General features: G+C 36.9%; 1 protein-coding gene across 12 annotated transcripts in view; it reads right to left on the bottom strand.

The window, feature by feature from the left end:
• CCDC91 (coiled-coil domain containing 91) overlaps positions 1 to 12346 on the bottom strand; it is a 395166-nt gene that overhangs the window by 298714 nt on the left and 84106 nt on the right. For all 12 annotated transcript variants that reach the window (XM_070789905.1, XM_070789912.1, XM_070789908.1 and 9 more), the window contains 2 exons: positions 8605 to 8647; positions 1863 to 1941 (listed from right to left, as the gene is read on the bottom strand). In XM_070789905.1, the coding sequence (XP_070646006.1) occupies positions 1863 to 1941; positions 8605 to 8634 (109 nt within the window). In that variant the 5' untranslated portion in view covers positions 8635 to 8647. Of the gene's footprint in view, positions 1 to 1862; positions 1942 to 8604; positions 8648 to 12346 lie in introns of those variants that run through there.

A 12346-nucleotide genomic window follows, 5' to 3' on the forward strand; every position in this document is an offset into this window, starting at 1 on the left:
AACTCCATTCTTTCTATATGCGGCTTCCCACTCTGATCTCCTACAACTTCAACTGTCATATCAGCGGGAAAACTCCCAAATCAAGACCTCCAGTCCATCTTTATCCTGAACTCTAGGTACTTTAAATAAACATGTCTAAGACAAATTAATTAAGGCCTCGTACTGTCCCAAACCAACTCTTTTAAATTCTCTATTTCTTTCATGGTAATACTATCCTTTTTAGAACCAAGTCTTGTAACCTTAAAAATCAACTCTGACTCCTCCTTCACCCAAACATGCAATCAGTCAGACAGACAGTCCTGCTGATGCTTTTCTCAAAAGACAGAGTTCCTGACAATATGCTGAAACAAGAACCTGAAAGTCTAGATTTCATGCCTAAAAATATTTATCTGTATCAGACTCCAAAACTTTCATAAGCTATCATTTCATTATCTGAACAATGGGAAGAATGCAGCTGCCCTACCTAATTCACAATAAACAAATACATAATGGCATGCTGAAAATCCTCAACCATTATGTAAATATATTATCTAGTCTTCCTACCCCCCTCCTGCTCTCACCCTAGTCAAGGCATTTATTCAGTTACTTATTCATTCATTCACTCATTTTTTTCTTTAATTATAGGACCAAGTACAATCCAGGTACTATGTTCAGCATTTAAAACATAACAACAGAACAAACAGATGTAGCCTTACATAACTTACAGTCTAACATGAAAGTCAGAAAACAGGTACATGTAGATGGGAGAAGGTTCTCTGGGAAAACTTCCCAGAAAAAGAAAGAATAAAGTAAGAAACAATACATAAAACATACATGAGTCTATATGGCAAGGATGTGGGGGAGAGCAGCAGTAGGAAAAAGATGAGCAATTTGAGGCAAAGGAAACAATACTTATACCCCTCAAACAAGAATGAGCATCCCAACAGTGCCATTCTCTTTTCCACATTTACACCTTTATTCCATGCATTTTTCTCCCTTCAAAATCTGTCTCCATTCTTATCTCTGCCTATTGAGATTAAATTCATCCTTCAAAGCCCAGATAGACGATATATAACCAGTTTCAAGGACCATACTTGACTCATTTGAGGCATGAAGTAACATTTGCTAAAGGAATGGACAACAAAATCATCATTCTTCCCAAATCACAAATCTGCTTCATGTTACATATATACACATGCTTGCCTTGTCTTTCCTTGAAGTAAAGGACATGTCTGCATAGTGTCTCATGCATAAAAGGTACTCAGAAATATTTGTAAAATGAATAATTCTAATAATCTGAGACAGACCTGTTAAAGAATATTTTCATCTTTGACTCCTGACTTTACAATAATTTGGCAGAAAAAAAGAAAACACAAAATAATATTTAGACATGAATTATATTAATACTGAACATTAGGTCTTCCACAAAATACTTCTCAATAATGGAATTTATTTTTGTATTTCATTTCTTAGATGGCTTAATTCTTAATATTTTTGAATGATTTTCCTATAGAAATACTTCTAAATTTAAATACTGTGGGGGATGACAAATAATCTTTAGAATATTAAGAAGTCTATAATTAATGAACACTCTAAAAAAATTACTTGGCATCTCACCTTTCTAAAACTAAAACAAATTTGGAAATTCAAATTGCACTTTAATTTCATTTTAATGCTGATGGTATCATTTTTGGAATCATGCCTCAAGCCACCATTTCAGAATTTGTTATGCAATTCACAATTAGTTATGCAAAAAACTAGGTTAAATTTGGGTCATTCCATTTATCAGATCAAAGAAGGCAAAGTGCAAAGGTAGAAAGGTGCTTTCAAAAGAAAGACAAAAGTACTGAATAAGAAAAACATTCGAAGTTACTCTATACTACCTGCAGGAAAAGCAGCCCAAGGAATGGCAGGAGATGTAGTTTGGGTTTCCCCATTTCCACCATCAAAAATCTCTGCTGCCTGTAAAACGAAGGCAAAATTATTTTAGAAAATCTGAAAAGTAGAAATGTTATTTAAGCAATTAAGCCTCCCAATTCTACAAGCGTAATTCTCTGTAATACACTGCTGCTGCTGCTGCTGCTGCTGCTGAGTCGCTTCAGTAGTGTCCGACTCTGTGCGACCCCATAGAGGGCAGCCCACCAGGGATTCTCCAGGCAAGAACACTGGAGTGGGTCGCCATTGCCTTCTCTGCTGTAATACACTACACATTTTCAAATTTCCTCTGAATACTAAATTGTTTTTCAGTCTTCAGTGCTACCACCTCCAACCACTAGTCACTGCCCCCAGTGCTTGTGCTCTGTCCTTGAGTAAAATTTTCCTTCTTACTCAGATATATTTCCTGTCAATGAAATTTTATTTTACATATCCTCACAGTTTCATTTCTGAACCTGCAATATTTACCAATGTATATAAGAAAAATACATTATTTTTCTTCAAAAATAGACACTAAATCTTGTTATTTAATTATCACAAGATCAAAAAGAGATTAAAGAAACAAGATTTACCCATAGCTTTAATAATATGCCAGGCTTCCCTTGTGGCTCAGCTGGTAAAGAATTCGCCTGCGATGCGGGAGACCTGGGTTGGATCTCTGGGTTGGGAAGATCCCCTGGAGAAGGGAAAGGCTACCCACTCCAGTATTCTGGCCTGGAGAATTCCCTGTATAGTCCATGGGGTCACAAAGAGTCAGACACGACTGAGCATCTTTCACTTTCACTTTAATAATATACCAGCTGGACTTACCAGCATTCAACATTTAGAAAATTCCTAAACCTGACATTTAAATTAAACCCTCATTTTAAATAGTTTTAAACTATGAGACAGCCAATTACTGAATTTTGAGTTTGTGGGTAAGAGTGCAGAGTTTTCTCTCTCTTAAGTGTTCAGGTCACAGGAAAATTGCTATTGGAAAAAAAGGGCCAGAATTTCAACTTGGATTCTGCATTGAGTTGTCAGCCAAAAAGACAGTCAATTGGGCAATTGACAAGTCAATTGAGGGAATCTGCCACAGGAGTTAAGTGATGTTGAAGTGAGAGAAGCTACTCTCTACAAACTATGAAAACTGTGCTAAGTCACTTCAGTCATGTCCGACTCTGTGATCCAATGGACTGTAGCCTGCTAGGCTCCTCTGTCCGTGGGATTCTCCAGGCAAAACTACTAGAGTGAGTTGTCATGCCCTTCTCAAGGCAATCTTTCCAACCCAGGGATCGAACCCACTTTTCTTAGTCTTCTGCCATGGCAGGTGGATTATTTACCAATACTGCCCCCACTCCCGAGGCCAAGGGCAGTGGCCGGGAGGACCAACTCCACATCCAAGGAGCCATGGCTGCGCGGGCACAGGAGGGCCTAGAGGAGCTATCCCAAGTTGAAGGTCAGGAAGGGTGGCGGTGAGGAGATACCCCTCGTCCAAGGTAAGGAGCAATGGCTGCACTTTGCTGGAGCAGCCGTGAAGAGATACCCCGTGCCCAAGATAAGAGAAACCCGAGTAAGATGGTAGGTGTTGCAAGAGGGCATCAGAGGGAAAACACACTGAAACCATACTCACAGAAAACTAGTCAATCTAATCACACTAGGACCACAGCCTTGTCTAACTCAATGAAACTAAGCCATGCCCGTGGGGCAACCCAAGACGGGCAGGTCATGGTAGAGAGATCTGACAGAATGTGGTCCACTAGAGAAGGGAATGGCAAACCACTTCAGTATTCTTGCCTTGAGAACCCCATGAACAGTATGAAAAGGCAAAATGATAGGATACTGAAAGAGGAACTCCCCACGTCAGTAGGTGCCCAATATGCTCCTGGAGATCAGTGGAGAAATAACTCCAGAAAGAATGAAGGGATGGAGCCAAAGCAAAAACAATACCCAGCTGTGGATGTTGACTGGTGATAGAAGCAAGGTCCGATGCTGTAAAGAGCAATACTGCATAGGAACTTGGAATGTCAGGTCCATGAATCAAGGCAAATTGGAAGTGGTCAAACAAGAGATGGCAAGAGTGAATGTCGACATTCTAGGAATCAGCGAACTGAAATGGACTGGAATGGGTGAATTTAACTCAGATGACCATTATATCTACTACTGAGGGCAGGAATCCCTCAGAAGAAATGGAGTGGCCGTCATGGTCAACAGGAGTCTGAAATGCAGAATTTGGATGCAATCTCAAAAACGACAGAATGATCTGTGTTCATTTCCAAGTCAAACCATTCAATATCACAGTAATCCAAGTCTATGCCCCAACCAGTAACGCTGAAGAAGCTGAAGTTGAACGGTTCTACGAAGACCTACAAGACCTTTTAGAACTAACACCCAAAAAAGATGTCCTTTTCATTATAGGGGACTGGAATGCAAAAGTAGGAAGTCAAGAAACACCTGGAGTAACAGGCAAATTTGGCCTTGGAATACGGAATGAAGCAGGGCAAAGACTAATAGAGTTTTGCCAAGAAAATTCACTGGTCATAACAAATACCCTCTTCCAACAACACAAGAGAAGACTCCTGGACATCACCAGATGGTCAACACCGAAATCAGATTGATTATATTCTTTGCAGCCAAAGATGGAGAAGCTCTATACAGTCAGCAAAAACAAGACCAGGAGCTGACTGTGGCTCAGACCATGAACTCCTTATTGCCAAATTCAGACTTAAACTGAAGAAAGTAGGGAAAACCACTAGACCATTCAAGTATGACCTAAATCAAATCCCTTATGATTATACAGTGGAAGTGAGAAATAGATTTAAGGGCCTAGATCTGATAGATAGAGTGCCTGATGAACTATGGACTGAGGTTCGTGATATTATACAGGAGACAGGGATCAAGACCATCGTCATGGAAAAGAAATGCAAAAAAGCAAAATGGCTGTCTGGGGAGGCCTTACAAATAGCTGTGAAAAGAAGAGAAGTGAAAAGCAAAGGAGAAAAGGAAAGATATAAACATCTGAATGCAGAGTTCCAAAGAATAGCAAGAAGAGATAAGAAAGCCTTCTTCAGTGATCAATGCAAAGAAATAGAGGAAAACAACAGAATGGGAAAGACTAGGGATCTCTTCAAGAAAATCAGAGATTCCAAAGGAACATTTCATACAAAGATGGGCTCGATAAAGGACAGAAACGGTATGGACCTAACAGAAGCAGAAGATATTAAGAAGAGATGGCAAGAATACACAGAAGAACTGTACAAAAAAGATCTTCACGACCCAGATAATCACGATGGTGTGATCACTGACCTAGAGACAGACATCCTGGAATGTGAAGTCAAGTAGGCCTTAGAAAGCATCACTATGAACAAAGCTAGTGGAGGTGATGGAATTCCAGTTGAGCTATTCCAAATCCTGAAAGATGATGCTGTCAAGTGCTGCACTCAATATGCCAGCAAATTTGGAAAACTCAGCAGTGGCCACAGGACTGGAAAAGGTCCGTTTTCATTCCAATCCCAAAGAAAAGCAATGCCAAAGAATGCTCAAACTACCGCACAATTGCACTCATCTCACACGCTAGTAAAGTAATGCTCAAAATTCTCCAAGCCAGGCTTCAGCAATATGTGAACCGTGAACTTCCTGATGTTCAACCTGGTTTTAGAAAAGGCAGAGGAACCAGAGATCTAATTGCCAACATCCGCTGGATCATGGAAAAAGCAAGAGAATTTCAGAAAAGCATCTATTTCTGCTTTATTGACTATGCCAAAGCCTTTGACTGTGTGGATCACAATAAACTGTGGAAAATTCTGAAAGAGATGGGAATACCAAACTACCTGATCTGCCTCTTGAGAAATTTGTATGCAGGTCAGGAAGCAACAGTTAGAACTGGACATGGAACAACAGACTGGTTCCAAATAGGAAAAGGAGTTCATCAAGGCTGTATATTGTCACCCTGCTTATTTAACTTATATGCAGAGTACATCATGAGAAACGCTGGACTGGAAGAAACACAAGCTGGAATCAAGACTGCCGGGAGAAATATCAATCACCTCAGATATGCAGATGACACCACCCTTATGGCAGAAAGTGAAGAGGAACTCAAAGCCTCTTGATGAAAGTGATGAAAGTGAAAGTGGAGAGTGAAAAAGTTGGCTTAAAGCTCAACATTCAGAAAACAAAGATGATGGCATCCGGTCCCATCACTTCATGGCAAATAGATGGGGAAACAGTGGAAACAGTGTCAGACTTTATTTGTCTGGGCTCCAAAATCACTGTAGATGGTGACTGCAGCCATGAAATTAAAAGACACTTACTCCTTGGAAGGAAAGTTATGACCAACCTAGATAGCATATTGAAAAGCAGAGACATTACTTTGCCAACAAAGGTTCATCTAGTCAAGGCTATGGTTTTTCCTGTGGTCATGTACAGCTGTGAGAGTTGGACTGTGAAGAAGGCTGAGCACCGAAGAATTGATGCTTCTGAACTGTGGTGTTGGAGAAGATTCTTGACAGTCCCTTGGACTGCAAGGAGATCCAACCAGTCCATTCTGAAGGAGATCAGCCCTGGGATTTCTTTGGAAGGACTGATGCTAAAGCTGAAACTCCAGTACTTTGGCCACCTCAAGCGAAGAGTTGACTCATTGGAAAAGACTCTGATGCTGGGAGGGATTGGGGGCAAGAAGAGAAGGGAACAACAGAGGATAAGATGGCTATATGGCATCACTGACTAGATGGACGTGAGTCTGAGTGAACTCCAGGAGTTGGTGATGGACAGGAAGGCCTGGCATGCTGCGATTCATGCGGTCTCAAAGAGTCGCACACAACTGAGGGACTGATCTGATCTGATCTGATCTGACCACCTGGGAAGCCCCACAAGTCATGAGGGAAGGCCAAAAAAATAAAATAAAAATACTGCATATTCCTTAACCTAGACATTCCATTTCTAAGAATTCATCCTAAACATATAATTGTAAAATTTTACCCAAAAGGATGTATACCAAAAGGTTACTTAGACAATCACTGGATACAATCTAAACATTTACCAGAAACCTGATTAAATAAATCATCTTTTACTCGTATATGGGAATTCTCTAGAATCATTAAAAATGTTTTAGAAAAAAAAAATCTTAATAACATCTAAAACATGTTCACATAAAAAATACAGATAGTACTTGTCTATAAAAAACTATGTATTTATCTAGAAAAAAGGTAAGAAAGACAAAAAACAAATTAAAACAAGGTTTTCGAGTGGCAATTTTTATGCATTTGGCTATTAGTCCTTTTTCAAATTTTCTGCACTAAAAATACTTCTAAAATCACAATACAATTATTTTTTAACTGTATTAAAAATCATTTCAGAATATTCCATCAATGCTTAATTCACTGACATTGATAACTGTACTGTTGTTAAGCAAAAGAATATCCTTATTCTTAGGAAATATTAACACACACTAAAGTATCTAGGAGTAAAGAAACATAATGTATTTAACTGATCTTCAAATGTCTCCTCCCAGAAAGGTTTCTATACCCAAGGATAGAAACCTTTCATATTTCTACAACAGAATGTAGAAAGAATCCCAGCAACCATAATTCAATTGGAATGGTTGGTTAGCATTGTACCTGTGTAACATTCAAAGGAATAGATCCATTGAATATACACTGAAGTATAACTGTTACTCTACAGAATACTATCTACTCTTAGTTCTCTGATAAAATAAATCAAGAAACATAATAAGATTCAGTCACCCAACAACCCAAAATACTAAAGCAAATGCAGAAAGCATATCAATGTGCTAAACAAAAAGTTTTAGATGAAATGCAGAAAATAGATAAATTCATATTCTGATTATTTCCATATTAACAGAGAGCAACAGGAGAGCAACTGATCCTAACCTAAAATAAACTCATACCATTCTTTCATGACATTCAGAACACTGAATATATACTAATGTCTCATTTCTCCTATTGTAATGTCATCAATTACAGTCACTATCTTTAACAATCTCCTTTTCACAAGTTCCAAACTAGATAAAAGTCTTTCTTAAAAAAAAAATCACAGAGCTCACTTGATGGTAGTTCCAGGACTTGAGCTCAGGCATCTTGACTCCTAATCCAGAGATTTTCCTGCAAGACTATACTGGCTCCATAAAAATAACTGGGTTACAAAATATTTCAATAAAATGAACACACACTGAAAAGGATTAGGGAAAAGACAGGGCTTCTTCAGTTAACAATTTCCTTACAAAGCATCCAACTAAAACCTGAGAGAATAATCTAACAACACAAACACACTAATTAGCTCTGTAAGCCACCAAAAGGTGATGTACTTAATACATTAAATCAACTCATTACAGGTATAAACATGAAAATATGTCACAGATCTTCAACACTCATCCCTCATCTCACAAGTATTTCCTAATAGACATGTATCCCAACAGAACCATCTGCTGACAATTTCTCAAATCTCTTCTTTAGTGCTTCCACCAGTAGCACTTAATTACCTCAATTTAAAACATTCCTATGGGTATGATCAAGTGTTCAATAATAATAAATCAATTTTAACTTTCAGAGGGAATATATTTTAATTTTTCTGTATTTCATTTTTTTATTCCAGAGTTACATTCAAAATGATCAAGAAAGGATCATGAACATCAATGATTAATAAAACATTTAAAACAATTAATTACATAAGTAAAATAAGGTAAATAGCACATACCTCAAAACCACCAAAATCATCATCATCCATTCTTTAAGTGCACCTGAAAAACAAAAGACATTGAAACAGGCCACACACAGTCATTCATGTCAGAACACTTCTCTCTCTTAAGGGTATATACATTTTGATTTGGTTTTTTGATCTGTAAATTAGAACTATTTCATTTGGGTTAAGAAAATGATTTAACTAAATGCATATGCATTTTTAACACAAAAAGACTGAGATTTTTTGGACAAAATTAGCCATTCTGGCAATATTAACAATTTCTGTGACTTTTTCAGCAACCATGTATTTTGCCATTTTGTGTTGAGACGCCAGGAGTGGAAAAATATTCTTTTACATTTTAATTTGCTTTTCCCAAATTGGCACTAGGGCTCAATTCAATAATGCTTCCTGCTTTTTGCATCTATTCCTCAGTTGTCTGGCAACATCAGCACAAACTCCAGCTAAGAACAGGACTGTGGTGAATTTTTGGAAATCTGTCCCACACCACAAAGGTTCTTCCCCTGGTTTCATGGCCGAGGTTGATTTAGATTTTCAAAATTGATCAGCATTTTTGAGCTGTGGCCACAACTTCTGGAGCATTTTGATATGTGTATTTTTAGCTGAAACTGCTTTGCACTTTTGGAAAAATGTGGAGCAAGTTACTAGGCTGATCAAGATAAATCAAGTCATGTATTCATGGAGACCAGGGAAGAGAAAAACACAAGCAAATATCCAGAATACCTCTCTTCTTTACCCTTAAAATATGTAAGCGAGACAAGCAGTGGGATAATGCATGCTTTATTTTGTCCTAAATGCATACTATAAAAATAAAAGGGTAAAACTATGAGTGCCTGGAGCTTTAAAAAAAAGAAAAAGGAAATGCTTTCATCGAACAAACCATGAAAGATCTAAAAAATCTAGAAAGGTAAAACAAGTAATGAGTGATATATATAAAACAAAACTAAATTTACAATGAATTGTGAATTGGTGGACAGAAGTCACACTCCGGTCAATAACTGGTTTTCCTTTTCTATCTTTCAAAAGTGGACACATTCAAATATTAATTACAGCTTTCTTGACTCAATAATACAAGATGGACTTCATTACAGAAAATCTCCAACTTCTAAAAAAAGAACAAAAACAGCTAAGCAAATTAAACTGTATATACTAAGCAATAAGTCTAAAGGTATTTTCTAAGGCATTTTGCTCTGACTGATAAAGCAGTTGTCATGCTTTACCTTGTCACCAAAATTTCTACTGTGTGTGCGCGTGCTCAGTCATGTTCAACTCTTTGCAACCCCAGGGACCACAGCCTGCCAGGCTCCACTGTCCATGGGATTAATTAACACTAATGCCTTGAAAACTAAAACTCAAAAATAGTCAAAGAAAAGTAAACAGTAAAAAGCAATCTCAGGATTGTTTTATTTTAATAGACAAAATTTATTTTCACAGAAACTCAGTAGGCAATGACACTATAAGAAATATATAGATAGAAATATTCAATACATTATAAAAATAGACAACACTAAATTAACCAGAATATAATACCAGTATTGTCACCATTACCCACAATTTAACAATCTAATGAAAAATTTTCAAAAGATGTACTTCTCCAAAAATCAAAACGAAGCAAATCATCCACATACACTTAAAAAATATGAACCAGACTTTCAGAAACTTTTGATGGTGGTTAGTTTGAAATGGAATTCACATTAATTCTGATGCAAGCGAGTAGAAATCTGTATGTGATTACATTTTTCATGAAGAAATTATGAAAGAAGAGTGATATGGATACTGAGAATTAACCAAGTCAAATTATAAACACCAAGTTTGTCTTTTCCATGTGTCCCACGAATCTCAGGAGACAATTAAAAGCTATTTTTAGCATCTGCAAACACTGTACCCAAATAATTTGGTTTCAAAAGAATGGAATTTTTAGGGTAATGCATCTATGTGTTTTCATATGACACAGACCAATAAGTTATTTGTTAAGATACCAGAAAATCTGAAAACAAATACCCATGCCTAAGAATCATTCCAGCTTGTTTGCCTGTGTTAATCAACCAAATACCATCAGCTTCCTAAGTACTATTTAGCTCTACAAAAGAAGATGCTAGTGACCACAGATGCTTTCCATACCCCAGCAACTATTACATATTAAAATGCAGATAAGTTATCCAGCATTTTCAAAGAAATATTAATATATTTTAAACAGGCAAACGTGTCCTGAGTTTCTTAAAATACAGTACTAGGGAAATAAAGATTATTTTAAAGTAATAGCCTTTCTCTGAATAATTTAGTTCAGATTCTGAAATAGTCTGTATCCTTCTGAACATTTTAAAGAACAGAAGGAAGCAAAATTAACAGCACTGATTTGTCAAAATCAACTTTACAAAATACAAAAACTAAAAATTAGTTTTTAAAGGAAATATTACAAGTGTGGGCTTCTTTATGTATTTAGTTAGTTCAATATATTTAGAACACTGCTTCATCTACGGTGCATTTATTAACCTTTTAGCAGACTTCCAGCACTTAACATTATCTGCCTGAAGTACATATAAAATTAAGCAACACCAAATAGTTCTGTAATAAAAGTTATAGAATCATGAGCCTGGCCAAAAAATTGGCATATCCATGCAGTTCATTCTTTGGTGTCATGGCAAGTGGAGAGATGAACACTTTGTTATGATTAGTTATCTATGTTGAAAGATTCCATAAAATCCAGCTTTAACAATTCGGACATGACTTAGTGACTGAACAACAACAATTCTCAGACTTCTTTATTTCAGAATTTAATCTCTTTTGTTGCATTACTATATTAATTCTCTCCTAAATTACCCTCAGTATTTAATATATTGCTGATATTTCACAAGAAAAACATATACACAACACTTAGAAAAGAAAAATGGTTAGTCGCTCAGTCATGTGCGATTCTTTGTGACCCCCATGGACTCTAACCCATCAGGCTCCTCTATCCATGCACAACCTTTAATGTAACATTTTTACTGAGCAACTCTACAGAAGGGATCACTCAAGGTCCTCAAGAAGTTACAGTCTGCTGTAGAGCAGAGGGTAGTGTGCAAGAAGAGCATGCAAATACAAAAAACACAAAATATAAAAGGGTCTTACAAAAGAAGAAGAACATGCAAGGTGGGAAAAAATTTTCAGAAGTTGGAGCATCATGAAATCCTTCAGGTAAAAGGAGACATCTGAAATTTATTTCAAGAGACTTAGAGAATTTAAAATGGCACATTAAGAACATAGATTATACTCAAGTCTTTTCTTAAAATCTTTTCCTAAAAGATAGCAAGCAAGGATTGGATTGTTTGCTTCCATATAAACAAAGGTCAAAGAGTAGGTAAAAAGAAAAAAAACTGCAAAAAAAAAAAAACAGAATGCAAATACAAGGAAGATGAATCTTACACTATCAGTATGGAAAATGAGAATCAATCACATTTATATCAGGGAAACCACAAAAAGCTCAGGAATGGGCAGTGCTGAAAGACGAGTAAAGATGAGACTCAACGTAAGAATCACAGATATATCCCAAGATCCCCTCCCAGAATCAGCACAACTGGGCAATTAATAATTCCTCATCACAGAAGAAGACTGAAGGTTTAATCCTTGGACAGTGTAAAAGCAAGAATCTCTAGACTGGAAGATCAGAGACAGGTGACTAAATCAAAATTGTATTAAATTTTAAGACCCATTCTCCCATCTTCTTTCACCACTCAGGAACGAAACTGCCAATTGCAGG

Source organism: Bos indicus, chromosome 5 (genome assembly GCF_029378745.1).
Source record: "Bos indicus isolate NIAB-ARS_2022 breed Sahiwal x Tharparkar chromosome 5, NIAB-ARS_B.indTharparkar_mat_pri_1.0, whole genome shotgun sequence".
Taxonomy (NCBI): Eukaryota; Metazoa; Chordata; class Mammalia; order Artiodactyla; family Bovidae; genus Bos; species Bos indicus.